Source organism: Thamnophis elegans, chromosome Z (assembly GCF_009769535.1).
Source record: "Thamnophis elegans isolate rThaEle1 chromosome Z, rThaEle1.pri, whole genome shotgun sequence".
NCBI lineage: Eukaryota > Metazoa > Chordata > Lepidosauria > Squamata > Colubridae > Thamnophis > Thamnophis elegans.
This window is the reverse complement of record NC_045558.1, coordinates 41,721,257-41,745,756: the sequence shown is the minus strand read 5'-3', so window position 1 is coordinate 41,745,756 and position 24,500 is coordinate 41,721,257. Positions and strand designations below refer to the sequence as shown.

Sequence of the window (24,500 nt, the reverse complement as noted above, 5' to 3'; positions counted from 1 at the left end):
CCGCAGCGCCTGCTAGTGCTGCGGCAACCTGGGCAGAAGGCGGGGCCGGCGCAGCAAACGCCACCCTCTTTCGTTCCCGCCCTTCATTGCGTCGCCAGCAGAGTCGTTGGCCGCTTCGCGCACTCTTCTTGCCGCCGCCGTTGCGTACGCCGCGCCCAACCGAGGAGACCGTCGGACAGAGGCGAGCCGGTAGGGTCGCTTCAGCAGCTGCAACGGCCAGAAGAGAAAAAAATTCGCGTGCTCCTTTCTTTCTTTTTATTAATCGCCGACCGAAATGCCTCGCGGAGATCGGGAGAGCGATTGGGTGAGTGAGGTAACGGACGGCGTGGTTTAGTAATGGCCGACTTCTCTCCCCCCCCCCCCACATTCATTGTGTCCTTAACGGGTTCTTTCGCGGGCAGTGGGCGGGTAAGTCTTCCAAAGCCAGGAGGAAGAGAAAATGGCGGGCGAGGGGCGAAGGGGAGGGGGGGCTAAATCCGATTCTCAACGCTTTTAAAAGCGGCGCGGAAGATTGTGGAGGGAGGCAGGCGAAGCCATGAGTGTTTAATGGCGGCCTGTTGCACGTTGGCTTCAATGTTTCCCTCAGGCGCTTATCTGGCCGGCAGATACAATAAAATGCAAAACACGGAAACAATGCACAGGCGGCATTTTCCCCTGTAGTATATTTAAATGTCCAAAAAGAATATTCATTTATACATTTACTCGATCTAGCAAATAAGATGGTAGGTTAAAGGGAAAAATGGAGTCTTCATTATCCGTAACATTTTGGCGCGATTATTGTTAGCCGACCTTCTGAGGCAATTTACGGGGGAAAAATTTGGCGATCTGCTTTTATTGCTTTTGGATTTTCCAGGAATTATCGAAAAGGGTGCAGAAGATGAATAATAATTGCTTTTCTCTGATTTTTCGGCCGTGCTCGAAAGCAGCCGGTTGCATCCGTAGACTAAGAAAACTCTTGATGACTAGACGATTTTTATTAATACAGTTTTGATACTATATTTAATTATAGTTCACATTTTATAGTATATAAATACACAAATACCCGAGTAATTTATATCTGATTAATTACATCATTGTTTCCAGTGTATACTACAAGTGACGAATAATTTACAAGTATTTACTCAAAATTCTATACACCACAATGTTTCACGTGGTAATTATAACCCTAAAATAGGATAGAGTTCTGTGAATATTTAAATACGCAGGAGTTAAGGCCGCCATTAGTGATGGAGTCGTATTCTGAAACGGCATTGCGCGAAATGTGTAGCTGATACAATGTGGAAATAAAAGTTCGTAGGGTTGTTGCGGAAACGGCTATCTGGATGGCGCGTTGGTGCCTGTTAAGATACTAAAATGCGGCACAATACGCCATTAGCGTAGGATCTAGAGATGACGCATAACTTGTTCGTTGGAACACTTGGTGGCGCAATTGGCGGGACTTGGTGTCTTACAAGGAAGACGTTAATGGAGAGGAAGGTTCTGGAAGGGCCGGCGGCCGTTGGGAAAGGGGAGGGGACAGTTGTGGCGAATTCATCTGCTTAAATCCGTCCAGTAATATTTAGCTCTACCGACGATGACAGGAGAGCAACGGATTTAAAAGTCCTAAATGAATGTCCAGGGCGAAAGCGCAACTTCGATACCTCTTTAATACAGTACTACAAAGGGAGGGCAGAACGCATGCGCAGACGGGAATAAAGTACTCCTGGGAACGAGTCTCCTCCCTCCCTCGGTGTTCGTCGGCGCCATTTTCTCTTATAGTCCGCTGAGGAGCTCGGGTTGTCGGAACCGTCACATGGCGGAGCCATCTTCGGTTGGGAGGCGGAGACTCGGCAGGTCTCAATGTTAACCGCTTCAGAAGTGAACCCAACTTTTTCAAATGATTTCTTGTCGTTTCAGAATCACACTAAGGCTGTAGCCGGATAAATCGCTATCTGAAAATTTCCAATCATATATTTTAATGTCTGCTTTTGCAGGAAGTTGCATATAAATTTACGTATCTATGTTTTAGTCTAGAAAATTATGCAAACCAACTGCTATAATTATGGTTCAGTTAGAAATTAGATTTGTAATGTCTATATTGTGTATAGAAATTTTGGTACAATTTTTTTTGGGGGGGATCAGGTTTTTGTAGGTTATGAATGGACTAACTGAAGGATGACCAATGGAAGAACATTGAATGGAAGAGTTGTTAGTCTATGATGATAGACAAATTACTACCAGATTTCTGAATTTTAACTAACAATGTTTATTAAAAGCATAGGCTTTCTTGAGTTTTTTTCTATATTTGTTGGAAACATTGCTATGACAACCATTTTGATATAAGGATAATACACTAACTGTGACATGGGAAAATTTCTTATTTTTGAAATGTTAGATATGTACAGAACAAAATTTCCATTCAAAAGTTTCTAGTATGACATGTTGGTTGATTAGAGAATAATGGATAGATTTCTGCAATAGATCAAGTTCCTTTGAATCCCTGTTCTGTTAGGATTAAGGACAGAAAATGCAAAAACTGTATGGCTCAAAAGGCCTGCATAGAATATCTGTTTTAAAACAATAGAATTATGTCGCCTTTTATTTGATTACTTATCATTCATTTTCTCAACTGGGGGACTAGCCAGTTCTCTACATCATCAGCTTGTTACATATCTAAGCAACTTAAAATTTTATCCTTTGAAAGTGTAATGCTAAAGTTCCAAATGTCAGGGAGTTTTTTTACTTAACTGGTGATTACATTGTTATTTTAAAACTTTCTTTACTCAGAAGGGCCTACTCACAATTTTCTGTTGAAATATCTATCACAATAAACACCAACATTTCTCCACTAAATCTTTAGAAACCTCAATACATTTGAATTAATATATTTGTGTGAATAAATAAAATTACAATTTAAATAAAGGAAGCAAAATTTTCTCTTCAAGTTAGTTACATGATTTGGTAAGGTGATTTGGTATTTTAATAATGATGGCACCTTGCAATTCATTTTTATTTCAGTTGTGATAGCAGATATTCTATAAATTACCTCATTCTGTATTGTAAAATGAGTATATGTTCTTTTATGCTATCAACTTTTGCATTTAAAAAGCCAATATTGTAAAAGGTGTAAACTTGAGTTTTTGTTTTAATCAGAGGGAAAAGGAGCAGTTCCGCAAACTATTCATTGGCGGCTTAAGCTTTGAAACAACAGAAGAAAGTTTGAGAAGCTACTATGAGCAATGGGGAAAATTAACAGATTGTGTGGTAAGTTTTATGTGTGGTTAAATTTTTTTGACTACTTGATTTAAATTGTCTAATCCTGTGGTTTATAAATAGCAATTTTTATTTCTGCCAAGTTTTGAAAACGAAGAGGATGGTAAGACAAAATAATGATTGGCTTTTATTTTAATATTGAAATCCCATAAAGTGGTTTACAAATCATGATTTCGTTGGAGTGTGTCCACATTAAGCTAAATCAATAACAAATTCCTCTTAATATTTTTGGATTATATGCTGATGGTAAAGCATACACAATGCTACATAGTATGCCCCAGATGTAGTTCTATACTTCTGAAGAAATGTGGCTAGTTAATCAAAATAATTCTGAGTTATTGAATGGTACAACTTTTTGATTTAGAATTTAAAAAATGTTAAGTTCTTGAGGTGTAAACTGTATATTTATTTTTTGGTGTATAAGTTGCACCCCCGCCCCCCAAAGTGGGTAGAAATGCCTGTGTTTTATACAGCAAATGTTGCCAAGCCTATGGCCACTCACCAGCCCCCATTGGGCCTCCGCCTCCCAACAATTTGCTTCCTTGCAGCTAACAGCCTGGTCACGTTCAGCACAGCCTGATTCAACATGAGCAGCTGATTGGTGGTTGGATCTGCCTCCCAGAATACTGCCAATTGGCTGTTCCAGGCTCCGTGCGCCCCCGTTTTCAGCCCATTCCAATCAGAATCCCTGCTGTCTGGAACAGGCCGAAAATGGGATATGTGGAGATGATGATGGGCAATGGTGATCCCCAAAGAGGCAAATTGTTGGGAAGCATAGGCAGAACTTTTTTTCTTGTTTTCCTCCCCCAAAGGTAAGAGTGTTTTATAGTCCAAAAATATGGTAGATATGTCAAAGCTTTGATAGTACAGAAATTCAGAGTTAAGGAAATATATTTTATTTATTTATTGAATTTTTATTTTTATAAGTAACTCAAGGATTAAACATACTTAATACTTTCCCCACAACACAGACCTGTAAGATAAATTTTGCTAGAGAGTGACTGGCCCAAGGTCATCATAGTTCCGGGGGAGGGGGTGTGGATTCGGCCTGCAGTGTGATTAGATCTACCCTTTGGGGCTGCCCTGGCAACAGTGAACCATCAGCCTGTAGGGCCTATAACAATGGGTGGCAGAGGCTGTCGCAGCTGAAAATTGAGCTCTCTTTTCGCTGGCAGATAGTTGCAAGAAGCCATCACAACTGAAAACAACTCATGAGTCCCATTTTCACTGGCAGAGCACTTGGGCTGTCACAGGCAGTCCTGATACAAGTGACATCAAGGTGGGCACATGAGTTGAGCACTAAATACTATTTTTCTAAAAAAATGTCAGGAAACAGGCTGTTTTCAGCCTCCAGTGGACCTCAGTGCGGTGGGGAAGGCCGTTTCCCGCCTCCCCAGGCTCCACACCATCTTTCTAGGAGCCTGGGAAGGGCGGAAAACGGATCCACCGTGCCAAAAACTGAGGGAAGGTGCCTAGAATTATGGGTGTGGGCGCACATGACCCCCTGCACTCGCTCCGCTTTTGGCACGCATTGGCAAAAAGGTTAGCCATCACAATGAAATGCAATATAAAAATGCAAATAATTTTTCTGCAGACCACCAGTTGATGACCGCTGTTTTAAGAATGTGATATTTTGAGCCACAAATAGGCATTGAATTTCTCTTGAGAACCATGCTTATACCCAATATTCATGCAGGCCTTTAGCACAGTTATTAAATTTACCATTACGTATTAATGTAACTGATGCTTTTGCCCCTATAATTTATTTAATTAAATTTATGCTTTAATATATATTGCCAAGTAAATATATTGAGAATGTAGTTTAAAGTGCACATATCAATAGTGAATTGTAAGTGTATACAAAATACCTATTTCAAATAATCAAAGGTAGATAATGTATACATTGCTGAGTTTTCCATTTAAAATAATTTAAAGAATATTATTGAAGGTGAATCAATTATTCATTTTTAAAAATTGTGGAAGGTTTCATTAATGATAAAAAGTATAAATGTTGGGAATGCTTGGCAATAGTACTTCAATAACTTGAGATTTTTTTAAATTTGTCATCTTATAGGTAATGAGGGATCCTGCAAGCAAACGTTCACGAGGATTTGGTTTTGTAACATTTTCATCTATGGCTGAAGTTGATGCAGCAATGGCTGCCAGGCCTCATTCAATTGATGGAAGAGTAGTTGAACCAAAAAGAGCTGTAGCCAGAGAGGTAAGTTTTGAAGTGTGGAGCAGCATTACAAAATGCTTTTCTATCCTTTTATAAAGGCAGAGGTTTTAAAACATTTATAATAAATGGGGCAACATTTTAAGCTTTTCAGATGTTGCTAGATTCCAAATTGTAGATAATATACTTCATAAGAAAATAATAGTCAGGGATCTGCATATCATCACATCCAATAGGTAGAAAAATGAAAAATAATTTAAAGGTTACAATATCCAATAAATTAATAAAAAATAATCACTATTAAAACAATAATGGAGACCAAAGGTACAAATTCATTATAATAGGAAGAAATTTAGTAGTAGTTTAGAGCAGTGGAGGGCAATTCATGACCAGAATTATTTTAGTGTGCATTTTTAAAATACAATGAGAGCTGTCCTGACCTTGAAGCAAGGCTGCTTTGAGAAGAAACATTTTCTATATGATTGGAATAAAAAATGTTTTTCAAATCCTTACCAATGATGTGCACAAGTCCATGGAATAAATCAGTTTCAAATTTCTCTCCTTTACCCAATACCAGAACCCCTTAATTTATATCACTATCAATTGTCCCCAGGGAGAAAGCTGATATCCGCCATTACCTTAGCATAGTCAGGTTTTCTTTAAGTTTCAATATACTATTTTTTCAAGGAATCTGGGAAGCCTGGAGCTCATGTTACTGTAAAAAAATTATTTGTTGGTGGAATTAAAGAAGACACCGAAGAACATCACCTCAGAGACTACTTTTCAGAATATGGAAAAATTGATACAATTGAAATAATTACAGACAGACAATCTGGCAAAAAGAGAGGCTTTGGATTTGTAACTTTTGATGACCATGATCCTGTGGATAAAATTGTGTGTAAGTATCCAGAAATAGGTATGTGAGTGAGATGTTAGAGATTGTAGTTAAATTATGTGTGTGTGAGTGAATTGTAGCCATTGCCAGATTGGGTTTTAGTAATAAAGTCATTTATGCTACAGTTACTAGTTATTTTTAGTTAGTCTGAAAGCAAGTTTGTTACCTTGCTACTTGCAAATTTAGGTAACAATCAGAGGCAAGTAATAAATACTTTGAATTGGTTAGCATTCAATAATAGTGTTTCAGTAAAGTGACTATACTTTAGTATTTAGAGAATTGATGGGGTGATACCAGACTTGGTAATTTTTTGACAAATCTTTGCTGAACAGTGATGTTAAAAATTAAATTCCTGCTTCAGAGCATGAAAGAGTGTAGAAAACTGGCTTATGACTAGATACTTCAGGCATTCTGGATAGTCAGGTAGTTCACGATTGAACCCAAAAATTTTTTAGCTTAAGGAAAGTATTTGTTAAGTGACTTTTGCGCCATTTTATTACTTTTTTTGACATAGTTACAAGTGAATCACAATCGTTAAATGAACCATTTGGTTATTAAGCAAATCTGGCTTTCCCCATTGTCTTTGCTTGTCTACTGGGAAGGTTACAAATCATGATCATATAATTCTGGGATAGTGTAGCTGTGATAAATAACAGGTAGTCCTCAACCTATAGCCATTTAATGACTGTTTAATGACTGTTAAAATAGTAATAGTACTGAAAAAATGCCATGACCATGTTTCACGCTTAACTGCTGGAGCATCCCCATGGTCATATGATCAAAATTTGGATGCTTGGCAATTGACTCATGTTGGAGTGATCCGGGTCATGTGATCACCTTTTGTGATCAGTCCAGCAAAATGAGTGGGGAACCCAGATTAACTTACTAACTTAACGACTAAATTGATTCATTTAACAACTCATAAGAAAGTCATAAAATGGGTCAAAACTCACTGTACTGCAATCTTGAGAGAGATGGGAATGAGGAGGGAGGGAAATTGGATTGAATAGGAGGGAGGATCTGAGGGAAGTCCTCATCCCCTTGTCCCCCCTCCTGGTGGTCTCCCATCCTAGCGCTGAGGATGCTTTGCTTACAAAGCTGGGTCTCATCACATGGAGAGGAAGTGGGCCTCCCTCTGACCCATGCAGTTTGCCCTCCTGCACCCAGCATGAGCAACCTGTTCAAAGAGAGTGAGCACAGCAGCAACCACCTTGAGGAAGAGGTAAGTGCTCGGGAAAGCGGGGCTGGGCTGCGGGATCCTGGTGGCCCGGGAGCTCGAGGGCCAGACTGGGATCAGCAAGGGACAGCAAGGCTCCTGGTGGATGGGGCTTTGACACTCGCCCTCCCTGGTCTCGCCTTTCTTCGCTGGACACTGCCAGATCCCCCCTCCCAGCCTTGCCTGATCCCCCACAGGAGGTGGAGGATGGCGCTGTATGTGGAAGCACAAAGAAGAAAGTTTGCAGGAAGCTTCCAAATCAAACTCTGCCTTGACAGATCGGATGGTGGGGGTGTTGTGTGAGCAAAGCTACCCCAACAAGCCAGCACCCTTACCACAACAATTGGAAATGGGGATTCCCTTTTGAGAAGGGCCAGCCTCCCTTGTGCACTGTTCCCCTGCCACCTCTTCTTGTTCTCCAGAGATCTGCCAGGGCAGAAGTTGGACTCAGGAAATTGCTTCCTGCAAAGTTCTTCCTCTACACTTCTACACATAGCAGCAGCATCCTCCCACTCTTGCTTTTCTGAGAGAGGGCACGGGACAGGAAGAACCAATGATATTTGGGACTGGGAGAAGGCTATCTACTTTGGCATGCTGTGCACATGCGAGCACACACATACCACAAACAAATTTCAAGCTTGGAGACTTTCCCACATCTGAGTTTGAATACTGCCAATTATCCCTGGGCTTGGAAAGGGCCCTTTCCTTCCTCTGGTTAAAAATTCCCAAATTTAGAGTGCAGTGTGTGTGCGCGCATGTGTGCTTAGCTGCCAGCAGTTTGGCGAGGCTTCTGGGGCACCAAATTGTCCACATGTCGAGCTAGTCACGAGCTAGTGTGACTTGTTTCGTCTCAACCCAGCTGTCCTAAGTCAGCTCACCCAGAAAATGGTGTTGAGCTGGTCACGCCCACCCACAGCAACCCGGCTGTGACCATCTGGCCACTCCCACCTAGCTGCTATGAGTCGCCATAGTCTTACATGCAAATCGCTCTTTAAGGGCAACCATAATGCTGATGCAGCCCACTTGTGATATAAATGAAAACAAGTTATAGGTTACTTTTCGTTGCAGTTGTAACTTTGGTCATTAGACAAATTATTACAAGCAGAGCTCTATCTGTACTTCTAAAAATTGCTGAGGCTACCCAAATTGATGTGTAAAGCTCTAAAATTTAGGGAATATTGGCTGCATGCCTGAAATTTACAAACTGCAGCAAAACTTCCTGCTACCTTATGAGAATTATTGAAGTTTGGATGAATAATACTTTTAAAATTAACATAGATGTATGAAAATGAAATGATGAGATTCACCCATCCTTCATATGCAATTATTTAAAAAATAATCTTCCAACCTGACATAACCAGTGATTCAATTGAATTACCTCTTCTGATTACAATTAAATTCTGTTTTGCTAATGAGCTTGGTTGCTACTCTGTGAAATTTAAGTTGAGATTTTTATTCTTTGTCTAAAATTTTATATTTTAACAGTACAGAAATACCACACAATCAATGGACATAATGCAGAAGTAAGAAAGGCTTTATCAAGGCAAGAAATGCAAGAAGTTCAAAGCTCAAGGAGTGGAAGGGGAGGTATGTTTGAACTGCATTATTTTTAAATTAGTTATTTTTAAGAATAATATATGAGGTAATTTTAAAAAAAATACTTACAGGTAATTTTGGCTTTGGAGATTCACGTGGAGGTGGTGGAAACTTTGGTCCAGGACCAGGAAGCAACTTCAGAGGTGGATCTGGTAAGTCAGAAAATTACTCGTACAATAAAGACGTCCTAATAGCTTCCATTGCATATTTTTGATCCAAGACTTCATAAAATTAACAGCTAAAAGTGAATCCTGACAGCCAAGCAGACTTGTTTTATAAGACTCTGACTCACAATGAAGGTAACTTAAAAATGGTTTCTTCCACAGATGGCTATGGAGGTGGTCGTGGATTTGGTGATGGATACAATGGATATGGAGGGGGACCAGGAGGTTAGTATACTGAATATTTTTTATTTTTGAGATATTGAAATGATTTTAAAAATAATAATGAAATAGCATCATTAATACAAATTACTTAGTGGATTCATCTAAAAATTAATATGTAAGTATTGGAACTCCCTATTAGATTTATGTCTGCTTTTCTATTTAAGTTTTAAATATTCATAATAATGATAGTCATGCTTTGTCTAAAATCTATTGTAGGTCATGCATGTATTGTCTAATATAATTTGATAATTCTTCTAAGTTCTGTTCAGTTTTATACATGTGTAAATACTGATTGAGGGCTAGTTTGGCTTAATTGAGGCACCGTGCTAGGAATCAGAAGACTATGAATTAATAGTCCTGATCTAGGCATAAAGCCAGCCAAATTATTTTGGGCCAGTCATTCATAGACAACCCTAGGAAGAAAGCAAACTGTAACCAACTTATAATATTGCCAAGAAAATTGCATGGACTGGTCCAGGTTCTAGAAGTCAAGGCTCATTTGAAGGTACCCAGATTAATGTAAAATATGTTACAAGTATTGTCATATTATAGAATAATAATATAATATACTATTACATACGTATTCCAGCAAGCAATAACTAATGCATTATTCAACCAAGGCATAGACATTGCTTACATAAACTTAACTTCAATTAATATATGAAAAACAATATTACAATAATACAGCCAGTGGGATATGAATGTAAAAATATGTCAAACAACAATAGATTTGACGAGCAAAATTCAAATATGGGAAAAGGAGCATAAATTCAAAGCTAGGCTTGCAGCCAAACTTTTTGGTCAGAAGTTATTTTCTAATTTGAAAGCAGGACTAAAAAGCAATTACTTCCTACAGTGATAAATTATCGCCAGAAAAAAACCCTCTTTGTTTATTTGGATATTTCCAATAAAAATTCCAAATTGTCTCATTATAGTTAATGAGATCCCCATATTATGATCATGTAATTTCTATCTTAACATGATTTCATTTTATGTAGATAGTTATAGTACAAATGTATTTATGTAAGTCTTATATTAAAACAGGTGGCAATTTTGGAGGCAGTCCTGGTTATGGAGGAGGAGGAAGAGGTGGATATGGTGGAGGAGGACCTGGGTACGGCAACCAGGGTGGGGGCTACGGAGGTGGATATGACAACTATGGAGGAGGTAATGATTATTTAAATATTTGAGAATAGTTTCCTAAACTAGTTAAGAAATATGTATTGTTCATACCTAAATTTCAGAAAACACCTTTGCATGACTTCACAAAACATTACTGGAGTTAATGGCCAATAATGTCCATAAATTATTTTTATAATTATATTTTATATTTCTTCTTTCATCCTACACATGTAAACCTCAAATACTAGGACAAAGTTAATTAGTAAAAATGTTAAAATATGTAAAATTATTCTACTAATAGTACCGTGTTTTCACCAAAAATAAGACCTGGTCTTATTTTGTTTTGAGCTTGAACATAAGCACTGCCTTATTTTCGGAGAGGTCTTAAGTGCAGGGGGCAGCGAGCGTGGGGACCAATGGGAGTGTGAGCGCCTGTCTGTTCCACTCTGCTTGCCCACAGATGCAACAGGCCAAGCTGTCTGCATACCCCAGGGTCCACTCAGCCTGCCTGCTGGCCCAGCCAATGCTGGGATACTTCTCAGCTGTGGTGGCATGCCAAGAACTAGGCCCCAATTAAGGCTGCAGGCAATGGGATGGAGAGGGCCAGGCTGATGGTAGCTGCCCAAATGCTTTTCATCCAGAGGGAGACGAAGCTGGGGGTACTTTGAAACAGAGCTAATAGCTCAGTTTCAAACTGTCCCCTTTGTAAGCACATAAAGCTTTGAGTCTCTGTCGGGGCAAAAAGTGTTTGGTTGCATATGGGCACTTGGGAACAGTAATTTGCTCCACTCTGCCCCACCACTTCTCAGTTTACCTGCGGCCGTACCAAGCAGCCATCCGCTTGGGGTGTCAGGATCACCTACCTCCTCCATGCTTCTGCTTGCTGCCAGTGCTACTGTACAAGCCTCCCGTGAGTCAGGCAGACATGCAACATGTCCGGATCTCCTATGTGTCATTCCCCCCCCCCCCCAAAGTGTTTCTACACTGTTGCTGGTATTTGTATGTGCTTGCTACTTCTTGGGTTGCCCACGCTATCTCCCTCCAGGATTATTTTTGGGGAAACAAAATATAACTACTGTTATAATACAAGGTCGTATTGAAATGTTAAGAACAATACCAAACCTCCTTTCTTACATTGCCAGTTTTTTTCATTTTCTTATTAAAAACAGCTGTCTTACATGCTTGATTACACATCTTGTATTCACAGTAAAATTATCTTTGATATGAACAAAATATTTTTTTTTATGCAGGCAATTATGGAGGTGGGAATTACAATGACTTTGGAAATTATAACCAACAGCCTTCAAACTATGGTCCAATGAAAAGTGGAAATTTTGGTGGAAGTAGGAACATGGGAGGACCATATGGTGGAGGTAACATTGAACAAAAAGTATTTTCGGGTTTCTTATCACTTCATTGATTTTACTAAGAACAGAACAAGTGAGGTAGAACTATTTTTCTAAGCTGCTCTTTTTTATTAATGTAAGCCAACAAGTTAACTACTTCTGAAGTAATGTTGCTCCTAAGATTTAAGCATCCTCCATAAACTACAATTTTATTCAGTAGAAAATAATTTGAATTGGACAGTCCTGAACATTATGTATTCGGTTATTTTTTAAAAGTTTTCCTTGGTTAATTAAAACAATTAGAGATATGCTCATTTAGAGCATTTAGTTCTAGGAATGTAATATATTCATAGAATTAAATGAAATTTGGCAAAATAAAGAGAAATCATTTAGGGGAAAGTTCTGTTACTAATTGTTTTCTGTTTTTACTAACACAGGAAACTATGGTCCTGGTGGAAGTGGTGGAAGTGGGGGATATGGAGGGAGGAGTCGTTATTGAACTTCTGTAAGCTTTTCATGGGTGAGTGTACATTTAATATAAAATTGCAGTTTTTCTTAGTTTTAGCTGCAGGGGTAAAAGCTTTTTAGGGTCATATTATCTTTCCTTAAAAAAAAAAATTGGGATAACTTCATAACCTATTTTTTTACTCTTTACTTCTGTTGAAACAGGCTTCACTGTATAAATAGGAGAGGATGAGCCCAGAGGTAACAGAACAGCTTCAGGTTTTCGAAATAACTTTGTTAAGGAAACACTTATCTCAGTCATGCATAAATATGCAGTGATATGGCAGAAGACACCAGAGCAGATGCAGAGAGCCATTTTGTGAATGGATTGGATTATTTAATATCATACCTTACTGTGGAGGAAGGATTGTAAAAATGCCTTTGAGACAGTTTCTTAGCTTTTTCATTGTTGTTTCTTTTTAGTGGTCTTTGTAAGAGTGTAGAAGCATTCCTTTGATAATGTTAAATTTGTAAGTTTCAGGTGACATGTGAAACCTTTTTTAAAAAAATTTCTCTAAAGTTTTGAAAAGCTATTAGCCAGGATCATGGTGTAATAAGACATAACGTTTTCCTTTGAAAAAAATTTTAAGTACGTGTGTAGAGTTAAGAAGCTGTTGTACATTTATGATTTAATAAAATAATTCTAAAGGAAATGTTGTGTAATTATAGATTTATTTAAAATATATTGTAAATTAAGGCAAGGAGTGGGTAGTAGAAGGTCCCACAAATACTATAAATTTGTTTGTTGTACATGTAATATGTTGGTTAGATAATGTTTTCTGTAAATTACCAGATTAATAACTAGATAACTTAAGGGATATCTCTGCAAAGAGAAACACCTTTTTAGATCTTTTAGATGCTGCTGCTTCCATGGCAAGTAAAGGAAATATCCCCAGCGAGGTACTGTTCCAGGGACACAGGTCTAGTGCAAAAGAACTCTTGAGAACGGCAATTAAGTTCAGCCAGTCTTAAAAGCTGTGCTGTACTTCTCCAAAGCTTTAACTACAGTAGTTTTAAGGATGCCAACGAGAGCTGAGGGTTCTAGAGCAAAATAGTTCTAAGCTTCAGTTAAACCACTTTAGGTAAGATCTTATTTACTTTTCCTTTTTTAATATTCAAAAAACAAGAACTAATACTATATATGACAGTGTACTGTTTCAGTATAGTGGTTATATTATCTAGTTTAACATAGCAATGAACCAAGTTAACAATTGTGCACTGGAAAATTTAACAATTCTTGTTTTGGTTTGGGGGTTTGGGTATTTGTTTGGGTAGTTGTTGGTTTCATTTTTTGCTATTATATTTTGATTTATTTTTAACTTCAGCTGCTTAACCTATCTTTTCCCTACTGGAATCTAGCTTTATGCACCATGGACAAGCAATAGACCTGCTGAGCAAATGAACCAGCCAAGTGTCCATTAATGATTTGCAAGGGTTCCATCCCTGCTATGGGTAGTTAAAATGGTATGTTGCAGCTTTTTGAAATGGTACAATATCTTATTTTACCAATTCTTATATATTAAAACCTAAAATTGAAAACTGGCTCTTCAGAATAGGACAGTTGGATATCTGTTCTTCGATACAACATATTTTGTATTATAGAACTTGGGTTTGAATTTTATGTGTGAAAGTGAAGTTTATGCAGACTTTGCATACAGAATTCTTCCCCTCACTGGTCTTGTCAACACTATAGCAATATGAATTTAGCGAATTGAAGTATCATGTGGTATTCAAATTCAGCTAGCTTACAAAGAGTGTTTTCGTTGCATATATTCTAACACTGCACAATGTAAAATTATTCTGTTACTGAATGCTGTAATTCCCCTCAATATGGTGGACATGGATTTTTTTTTTTTTACTTAGAGGGATATTCTGTTTAATATAAATTAAGATTTTAACTCCAGAATCATCACAGTTTTAAATATTCTTATATTACCCTTTAAAAATTCTATGTTGGCTTTATACAACTCGCACACTTAAAAGCCTGGCCTTGCCTCATCGTTTTCTAGCCATTTGCTGAATTTTTTCCTGTGATACAATGAGGCTTCTGATAAACTTCTTCAGATACTTTCTTTTTCTTTGGCAGGAAGGTGCCAATGCTGCAGGTAACTAATGAAGAAGTGGTCAACCACAGAAACTTCAAGAAATAAGATATTTCTTTTCTCTTCACAAAATAGTTGGTTTACTGATTTTTATTAAACCCTTTATAGTTGATGATGCAGCCTATTGTAAATTAGTCAAAGCTTTACAAATGAAAGGTATACTTTTTCTAAAATTCAGACTGACAGGAAATCAAGACTAATGTAAATATTGGATTTTTATAAGTGTTATAATAAACTTTTGTTTAAAAATATTCCTAGTCTGATACCATATTACCATTTTATGCACATCCCAAATGATAAAAAAACAGTTCTTCAATGCCGTGTGAGCTGTACCAAATTGCATACTTGTCGGCATCATCGTGCGTACTAATATACTGCTGTAAGACATGAAAAATAGGGTAAAATGGAACTAAGAAGAGAGGAAATACTATACTTAATTAGAGTTTTCGGGATCATATCTATCCATGTATCTTCCTTTTTATGCCCAATGACTGCAGCATAGTATAACAAGCATAGCAGAATCAATAATCAGCTGCAGAAATAATTCTATGAAAATCAAATATAACAGGGAAATACTACAGCATTCTACAAAATGGGACATATTGTCCCTTAGCATCTTAAGTAAATGTTACTTTTTAGCATTAAAAAAACCCATTGCCTATACTGCTAGGGAAAGCAATATTTTGAAAAGGTGCTTGTTCAGTGAAAGTTGAAAAGGAACTACGTAAGACTAGTTACAAAAATGAGTTGGGCAAAATTGCTGGTAATTTTATTTGTATATACTTTATGTTTGAGTACATAATACAATTTAGACAATAGCAACTGCAATGCATAGAAATACCAGTATTTATGTCTTTTGCCACTCTTTAAAAACTATAAAGTTAAAATTTAAAGCAACTAGGTTTGTAGAAGATAATACCAAATTTTTCAATCATTTTGAAGTATGGCATTCTTATGAATAGAAAGGTAAAATCAATGGAATATAGTTAATTTGGTCTTTATAGGTAATAATAGAATAATTGCATATGCCCATCATGAACCCTAATTCCTCTTAAAAGCATATTTTATGAAAAACATTGAATTAAGTACAAGGCTGGTACAGATAGTTATTGACTTAATAATGCTTAGCAACTCCCACAAACGTTTTAAAATCTAGCACTTTCACATGATGACTTGCTTAATAACCAGCATGACTTACTACCACAATTGTGAGCTGAATTAAGGTCATAGCTTTGTGTTTTATATATATAAAATATTTTCCCTAACAATAATATGGGAATCTTAAGCAGATTGGAAATGATACTTACAAAGTCAACTGTTTTTACCAGAGGTAGATTTGTGTAAAATAGCTAAACAGTACAGCCTAGATAAATACATATTGGTTCACTGGGTTATGAATTTTAACAGTATTATACAGAATTATCATTGGAATTAAGAAGAACACCCCTCCCCCCCCAAAAAAGTAATGACAACTGTAAATATGTATAAATTGTATACAATACATACAAAAGCTCAATTTTCTGTAAAAAGTAATTCTGTGCTATTTCTTGTAGCTTATTCAGTATATAAATAGATGTTCTTGCATTTCAGTGCATACAAGTCAGTGCTCATGGAATATATGGGTAGAATTGTAATGCTACTACTTCAGGAACTTTCCCAATATAAAATACAGTGTTTCTAATGTATGGAATTATAAAACATTTGTAGGGAGTGCACTTTGTAATGATAATGTTTCCAAATAAGTAGCACAAGTAGTTGTATTTGGGCTACAGCAGCAATTGGGGTTCTGTCAGTGAGTAATGCAATCATAAAGCAACATAACAGGACTATTTGTGTTAAGGACATTATGATTGCTGGGGAGACATGGTGCTACATAGTACCGATGGGTGAAGAAGAAACATGGGAAAGGTATGGAAGTTGCAAATGACAATCACATAACTGGATCATGCCAGTTGTCAAGTGGCCAAATTTTGATAACATAAGCATGGTATATTGTGATGATTATGTGAAGATTGGTAATAGGTCACTTTTCAGTGCTGCCGTAACAACAAATTGTAAGTTGAGGACTATCTATACCAGTGGTTCTCAATGTGGTGCCCATGCCCTCAGGGGCAATTTGATTTTTAATGGGAGCAACTCAAAAATAAGCTATTAACTGAATTTTTGAAAGCCCGTTAATTGTTCTTATATTTCTGATGAAACAGTTGTGTTTCATTTACCTATTGTTTTCCTTAAAAGTACATTTTCTAGGGCCTGATCTGAAAAGGATATCCCAGCTGGGGGTGGGATGGGGGGGGGAGAACAACTGCCAGCCAATCAGATGTGTTCTCACTAAGGATCATGGGACTGACAGAGTCAGTCTTTTTTTCCTGTGGGCTTTGCTGCATGGTGGTTGCAGGGAGAGCTGCTCTGTGGGGAGACAGGGTGGATGGCTGCTGGATCTGAAGCCCAGTAAGGATACAGAACCAGGACCAATGTTTAATAAGAAATAGTTAGATTTAGTTATTTTTAGTCTGTTTTCTCATTAATCTGCAGGTTCAAAGTGAGTGGGCAGGCAGAGGGGTCATAGGTTAAAACACTTCCTTCGTTCATGACAATCTTATTCATAAATTAAGCTAAGGTTTTTTAGATTTACCTTTCTGTGCCACCTTCTTTTAATATCGCTGAATGTGGACACTTGAGAGTAAAGCTGACTAATTTGGGGCCTAATATAAACTCCAGCAGCATGAAGCACAAGGATCTCACTAAAGCTGCAATCATACATTTTCCTGGGAGTAAACCCCATTGAAGACTAGTACTTACTTCTGAGTTGACATGAATAGGATTACATTGTAAATATCCTGAGGTGAACTCAAATTATATTTTGAATTTCTTAAGTTCCTCAGTATTTCCACTGTCTTTCATTCTTTTATTTTTCTCTTTCATGGATGCCATGTTCTACTAAATGGCCTTTTAGGCTTCCATGTGAGTAGGAATTCATTTTTTTAAAATAGTAAGAATTATATTTGTGGGGGGGGAGGTCATCAGGATTTTAGAGATGCTTAGGTGGGGTATAGAGAAAAAACGTTGGAAACAACTGATATACACCCTGGAAATGAATAATACACCCTCAATTTCAAACGTCTATTATCAACCCTTGCAAAAAAGTAAGGCTTAATAACTGTCTAAGTGGAACATGGAAATTAAGGCAAATGTCAGAAAGAGTGGGAGGCTAACCCATATACCTCAGCCCCACCTGCCATTAGCTACTGAAATGCCTGTATGATTACTCTTGGAACATCCATTGTCCCAATGTATGTGGAAAACAATGATGCTTATCTGTAACTAGTGAAATTGCAGGTGATAGGATTTCTGTGGGCATGTAGTTAGCACATTAGCATCAAAATCCATATATGAGCTGAATAAACTGCAGAACAAATATAAAAATATTTTAAAGTTACTTAGTTTGAAATTCTTCAAAACAGTAAAATTAGACAAGGGATACAATTCACTGTTTTCTTCTGGCTTCTTGCAAATGCAATCCTTATACACCATTATTAAAACATTTAAATTTTTTGTCTTATTTCAGTTTGGGGGTTCCGTTTAAAGGTAAAAATAAGATTGCGTTTCCACAACCCTGAAGGGCACATTGGCTTGTATTAATTGTTCCTTGGTCATCTCTCAATTTACTGAAAAAGTTCCAGCAAAGATTCAGTTTTTGTTTTATATTGCGAATTGACCTTTTATATTGCGCCTTCTGTTTCTCAAGCTTTTCCATCTGCATCTGAAGATGATACACTTCATCTTTCAGGTTCATAATTGCATCTAGTTTACGTTTACGACAGTTTTGAGCAGCAACTTTATTTTTTCCTCTTCGTCTTATATCACGAATCAGTGACAGTTGGTTATCGGTTAGGTAGTAGTTTGATAACATGCTATTAAAAGACTACAGGCAAGGTCACTATATCAATAATAGAGAATGGGATTCTCAGAGCTTTTGCCCGGTATTCATCATTTAGATTTGTATTACTTTCATTTTCAGTTGTTTTGGATTCTTCTGGCCATCTGAAATAATCCACTGATACAGGGAATGTCAGCTGTTGTAAATCCTGATTGTATATATGATCATGGAATATATCTACTAGTGACTTTGTCCCATGGTCATAATTGCTTTGATATTCTGTATGGCAATATTGTAGGCAACTATTTCCTAGAGCTCCTGAGTCATGTGATGTGCCAAAGTTGGCATCCTTGTTACAAGAAAATACAAGGGATGCCTTACTATGATTTAAGTCTAAAGAAGGTCCAGAATCTGAATCTCGTTCTTCAAAACAACAGGATTTTGCAAAGTCAAAATTTTCTTCCATGGTTAATGGTGCGAAATGTGTTTTCTCATATCCATTTTCATTCAGGCTGAAAAAGAAATCTTGGTGTGTAAGACTTGTGCAATGATCATTTGCACATAATTCTAACATGTTGGTCTCATTTGTTGGAGATATATTTAAGCCAGGTAAAATCTCCACACTCTCTAAAATCGTCTCCACATCTGTTACATTAGCGCGGTCTGATCCCATCACTGTGGCATCATGAAGGCTCACATCATGGCTAATAGCTTGGACTAAATCTATAGGGTTCTGATGAAAATTTGTCAAATTTACATCTCCACTGTTTCTCGCTTGTTCCTGAAAAGTTTGTTAAAGGTAAATCATATAAGTCATTTCATATTACCAGGCTGAACATAGATTCATTTCATATTACCAGGCTGAACATATGTTCTAGAACAAGACAATTACAGTTATTTCCAAAGGAATCCTATTACCACATCTTTGCTACAGGACTACAATGAACGTAAGACCAACAGTCAAAATTGCACAAAATAGCATTTTTTAAAATTATCTTGATGAATAACATGCCATCTTTTATACCTCTCATGCTGAAATTGGTCAGTATTGGGAACTTCATTAGGACCAGTACTCTGCATACCAACTCTTCAACACTGGCTTCTTTAGCAAAAACTGCTATTTGCTCAATTTATAATTTAAAAATACTAGAAGGAAGTGAGAAATGTCATGAATTCTGAGTAAAGGACTTAAAGCAATATGTGTCACCATGTCTACATTTCTCTGGTTAAAAATATTGACAAATAGATGGGTTGACCATGACTTAACAGATGCAATTTAGGATTTGAATTTCACTTCTGAAACCCCTCATCAAGTAGGATTCCATTTGTTGGATTGTCCCTCCAACCTCCAATTACATCTCACTTAAGGAGGTGGGATGGGTATGTTCCAGAACCCCTGAATCAAGCATTGCCATCTAATCAGTCCAAAAAGTACCCTTATAGGACCCATCTATGGAATAGCCCTCTCCTTGACATTCAGATGGTCCTAGCCTTACTGGACCAGGCTCTTCACTGAACTTTGGATCTAGGTAATGGGTAATCCTATTTAGCACAGTGGATGTTTATTTACATTTGCTTTTAATTTGTTTTTAATGATTGTTGAATGTTAGCAGCCCAGACTTGTGTCAGTTAAGTCACTACAATTCATGATCCCCTTGGACCATAGCACACCAGAACCCCCTTTCTTCCACTATCTCCCGAGTTTGTCCAAATTCATGTTCATTGTGTTGATGAACTAACCATTTCATGCTCTGCCATCCCTGTCCCCGTTTGCCTTCAATCTTTCCCAATATCAGGGTCTTTTCCATTGACTTATTTATTGTGATATTTGTCCTTTCAAAGAACAGTCAATGTTTATTTCCTTTAGGATTGACTTGATTTCTTGTAGTTCAAAGATTCTCAAAAGAGTCTTCACCACAATTTGAAAACATTAATTCTTTGGCGCTCAGTCTTATGATCCAACTCTTAATCGTATATTACTACTGGGAAAAACCAACGCTTTGACTATATGAATGACAATTTGCCATAAAATGTAATTAATAATGACCTCCATATTTGGGAAATGAACACAAACTATAAACCTCATATGCCTTTAGAATGGTATGAATATGATATATTGATAATAGTGACAGCTACTTTTAATACAGAAGGAGCAGCTAGACATAGCTTGAACTAATATAATAAGAATTGCAAGATAATGTTTTCAAATGGCAAATTGTAAGCTTTGGAAACAGCTGCTTTCAACTAGCATATATATTGTCTCTGAACTACTTTATAACATTAGACCCTTATTTTCACACTTACTCCAAAATAATTTCAGAGGGATATTAACTGGAAAACAACCTAAGGAGTAAAAGTCAATAGTACTGTGGTTCTGCAAAACAAAACAAGATACACCCCAAAATTGGTACATCTCCACAAAGAATAAGTTACTTAAAGCTGAAATGAGAATATCAAAGAAATAAACTTGATTCACATACTATACAAAGCCATAGGTTTCTAATTTTTGGCTTAACATGAAATAAAATCCTAGCGATTGGGATTTGTAAACTTGGCCATTGAAATATTAAACTAATCCTGCAAATGTACAAGTTTATTAAATTCACTTGCAATGAGTATGTTAACTGATGATTGATAATGCTTTGTTCCTTTATTGTTTGTGTTTCCTTTATGATTTTATATATTACCTTTTATTCTGTTAGGGACTACTTTGAAAACAATTATCTTAAAAGGCTATATAATTCAATAATCTCATTAGCAACTTAGAAAATATATTATTAAACACATTTGTTAACTAATACACAAATATAAGCCACTGGACAAACTGGCTATTAAATGAATACATAGATCACTTTCAGAAGAGTAGGATGCAATTAAAGCAATAGAATGGAGACATGTTGAGATCAGTTATTCAAGTGCATCCAAAGAATATACATTACCAGCTGTCTACAAGGAATATATATCCTTCCATTTCCCACCATCCAGTCAGCTGAAGAAGCTTCTTAAATGAGTGAAAAACTTAAAAATCCCGTTGCCTCCTGAAAAAGCACTCTGAACAATGGATAAATGTGCTTTCCTTACAAAATGCATAGTTTTTTAAAATTTATAATTAAACATTAAAAACGTTGGTTTAGGGAAATATTTTCAAATTCTTTAATGCCCTTTATCAATTATCATTTTTCTATTTTCCCTTTTCTATTTTTTTTTCTCCCAAAACATGTAGCATGTGAATGCAGTAATATTTGCTATCGTAAATTTCAAGAAGCAAGAATAAGTTTGTTCCTTCCTTATTCTCACCAAGGAGATAGAAGTGAGATTCTCCCTCTCCTTCCAATCAGCTTGTTCATTCTTATCACACACTTCTTGTATTTCTTCCTCTTCTGAGTGCTCATTTTCCTTTGGTAACAAGTAGCAGTATTCCAAATATTCCTGCCTTCCTTTTAAATCTAAAACCTATGAATGGAATAAAAGAAAATTATTAAAGATAATTTTCAGCACTGCAAATCTGATAATCACTAATACCTGAAAATTAAAGGTATAACATACAGTAGTTCATTAGTTCTAGTGACATTTTAGTTAGAAAATTAAAATTAAAAGGTATGCTTTATTTAATGTTTCTGCAAAATGATCCTGATATCAAGATATTTATGATGAATAATCTAAATTTTAAAAAGCCTTACTTTTGCCCGAGAGATTTTCAGATATTTAGATCAGAACTTAACACTTTTCTCATGCTCTTTGCACTAATTAGATTTGTTGGCTATGGTGTCTATAGTGATTTAATATATTTAATATGCTCTCCTACAAGAGATATCAGTGGTGTGATACCCTGCTATTGTGGGCTTTTAAAACCCTAAAGAATCATAAATTGGGCCACAATAAGACACAAAAAAATTTCTAGGTACACGGAAGTTCTGATTTCTTGTGACGTGATTATTAGGGATATGTATCAAAGTTCTTTTAGCTGCAGCTACTAAATCATGGAATGCAATTGTAGAGCTTCAAATGAACAATAACAAAATTAGATTCTGTTCTGCAGGAGAAATAAATTATTTTTATATTGTTTGGATTTCCTATGGCTTTTTAATGTACTTTTATTATATATGAGTTTTTAACATATGTTTAGCTTGGAATTGAAGGGAACGGCAGGAATATTTAAAATTAATCATCGAATATAATAAAATTATATGCATGGTGTTTGATAAGAATCTATAATAGAACAAAGAATGTTAGAAGCTGTCTCAAATAAGCAATGTAGATCTATCCATTTTTCAGTACTCCAGTTTCTATTCTCATGAAAAGTTGGTATTAACTAGATTGAAAAATTATATCTCTTTAAAAATTACTCATCTCTTGCACCACTTGAAAGATTGCTGTCAATTAATTGTGGATAAACGTGTTTTACAGCTTACTATAGAAGCAAACCGAGCCAAGTAAATACTTGTTGAAATACCATTACATCAGGTAAAAAAAACATTTTAAACCAAGAATAGTGTACTTTATAATTGAAAATCTACATTAATTCTTTTATACTGAAAACTTTCTTGGAAAGCTCCTATATACAATTTTTGAAAAGTTTATAAATTGGCTGTCCTTTAAGTATTATACTTGAATTGGAATATATGTCAAGAAGATGTTTTTTAAGTAGGACGGGACAGTATAATGTAAAAGCAGTAGAAGGGATTTTCTGTATGGTCTATTTTCTTGGTAAGAATTACAATAGCTTGCCTAATGTATAATTTCAGTATAATTCAAAACAACATAAATGATAAATCTATATAACTGCTAGAAATGGTTTTAGATTTATAGGGCAACTCAATAAAAACAAAAAATAAACATTCAAAGCTCATGTGGAATGATCAAATATTTGAACAAAATTAGAATTACTGTACATTTAATTATAAAAAGGTTACAACAGGTACCAACATAGAGACATAAGGACACTTCATTTTGCACTCATGGATTGGTGAAATTACACTGAAAATATGTTTTGTTTTCAATCTACTAAACTCAGCCTGAATATTTTAAAGATTACTTTTGGAAATCTCAGTAAACAAAACATGCCCGTTTCTGCTGGAAAGCTTTAAATTTGTTATATTTTAATGTAAAAACATCTACTAAGTTCTTTGCAGAATTATGGTTAATATGAAGACTTGACATTGCCTTGAAGCTATATTTAAATATTAGCTGAATACCTATGCTGCGATAAGAAACTATGTGATTGGGCTTGATTAATTGACACAGCTTGAAAATTAATAAGTAGTTACGATTAGCCTCTTCTCTCCCTCAGCCTTGTCCCACAGATGCCTCCCCTATCCTATCTCCCTTCTCTCCCTCAGGCTTGCCCCACAGAAACTTCTATTCTATCCCCCTTCTCTTCTTCAGGCTTGCCTCACAGAAGCATCCCCTATTCTATTCCCCTTCTCAGACTCCTCCAAACTCCCAGCCAGCAGGCCGGGTGAGTCACGTGCTAGCCACGCCCATGTCCAAATGGCAGTTTTCAGGTTGGGAGGGGGAGTAGAATGTCTAGCTTCTTAGCATCAGAGTATTTTAATAATATAAGAAATTCTAATGATCTGGTGATTATTTCAAAAAATCCTTTCTAAGTGAGCACTTAGAAACCAAGAGGAACACATGTGCCACATTTCAAGTTTGTAGGCTTTATGATTCTGGAGATTTTGTAATGCGGTGTGAGTGGTTTTTGCTTTTATATAGATACAGTAGTTTTGATCTGCAAATACTCTGAATTCTTTATCAATAAATTAAATAGAACTAAATAAAAAGGGCAAATAACATTTTGTGTTTATTGATTCAAATTTCTTAATAACTTTACCTCAGGATCAAAATAAGTTGACATTGCAGCCTTTTTATCTACTCTTTCCTACTGTAGGTCTAGACAAAACCAAAACTTACATTCACACACCCAAAATCGTTCATATTGCCATCAGATAGACTTTATTAGTAGTTTTTTTCTAGAAATCTTTCAGACTTACAAGGTACCTGTTCAATCTTAGCAACCATGCAG

At 36.4% G+C, this 24,500-nt stretch overlaps 2 protein-coding genes across 5 annotated transcripts; one reads left to right on the top strand and one right to left on the bottom strand.

Annotated features, from left to right (window-relative positions):
- The first annotated feature begins 82 nt into the window (after nt 1–82).
- HNRNPA2B1 (heterogeneous nuclear ribonucleoprotein A2/B1) lies at nt 83–14,775 on the top strand. Of its 4 annotated transcripts, XM_032235547.1 has the most exons (13): nt 83–313; nt 3,133–3,243; nt 5,327–5,473; nt 6,116–6,326; nt 9,025–9,126; nt 9,207–9,287; nt 9,462–9,524; nt 10,566–10,688; nt 11,894–12,016; nt 12,427–12,509; nt 12,659–13,575; nt 13,853–13,957; nt 14,580–14,707. In XM_032235547.1, exons 1-10 carry the CDS (start codon nt 275–277, stop codon nt 12,486–12,488), a joined length of 1,062 nt encoding a protein of 353 aa, XP_032091438.1. In that variant the 5' UTR covers nt 83–274; the 3' UTR covers nt 12,489–12,509; nt 12,659–13,575; nt 13,853–13,957; nt 14,580–14,707. The 4 variants fall into 4 exon arrangements, with proteins under 4 accessions (XP_032091438.1, XP_032091439.1, XP_032091435.1 ...); XM_032235548.1 differs by lacking the exon at nt 12,659–13,575 and having other exon boundaries at nt 14,580–14,775; XM_032235544.1 differs by having other exon boundaries at nt 12,659–13,957.
- Nucleotides 14,776–17,598: 2,823 nt separating this feature from the next.
- Nucleotides 17,599–23,751, bottom strand: NFE2L3 (nuclear factor, erythroid 2 like 3). Its single transcript, XM_032234509.1, is given in 2 exon segments — nt 17,599–18,521; nt 18,523–23,751. Coding segments are annotated over 2 exon segments (993 nt in total). The 5' UTR covers nt 19,149–23,751; the 3' UTR covers nt 17,599–18,154.
- Between the last annotated feature and the right edge of the window lie 749 nt (nt 23,752–24,500).

Coding starts and splice junctions, on each gene's coding strand:
- HNRNPA2B1 (XM_032235548.1), top strand. CDS start 275: ATGCCTCGCGGAGATCGGGAGAGCGATTGGGTGAGTGAG. Junction 3,244..5,326: donor GAAAATTAACAGATTGTGTG/GTAAGTTTTATG, acceptor GTCATCTTATAG/GTAATGAGGGATCCTGCAAG. Junction 6,327..9,024: donor TCCTGTGGATAAAATTGTGT/GTAAGTATCCAG, acceptor ATATTTTAACAG/TACAGAAATACCACACAATC.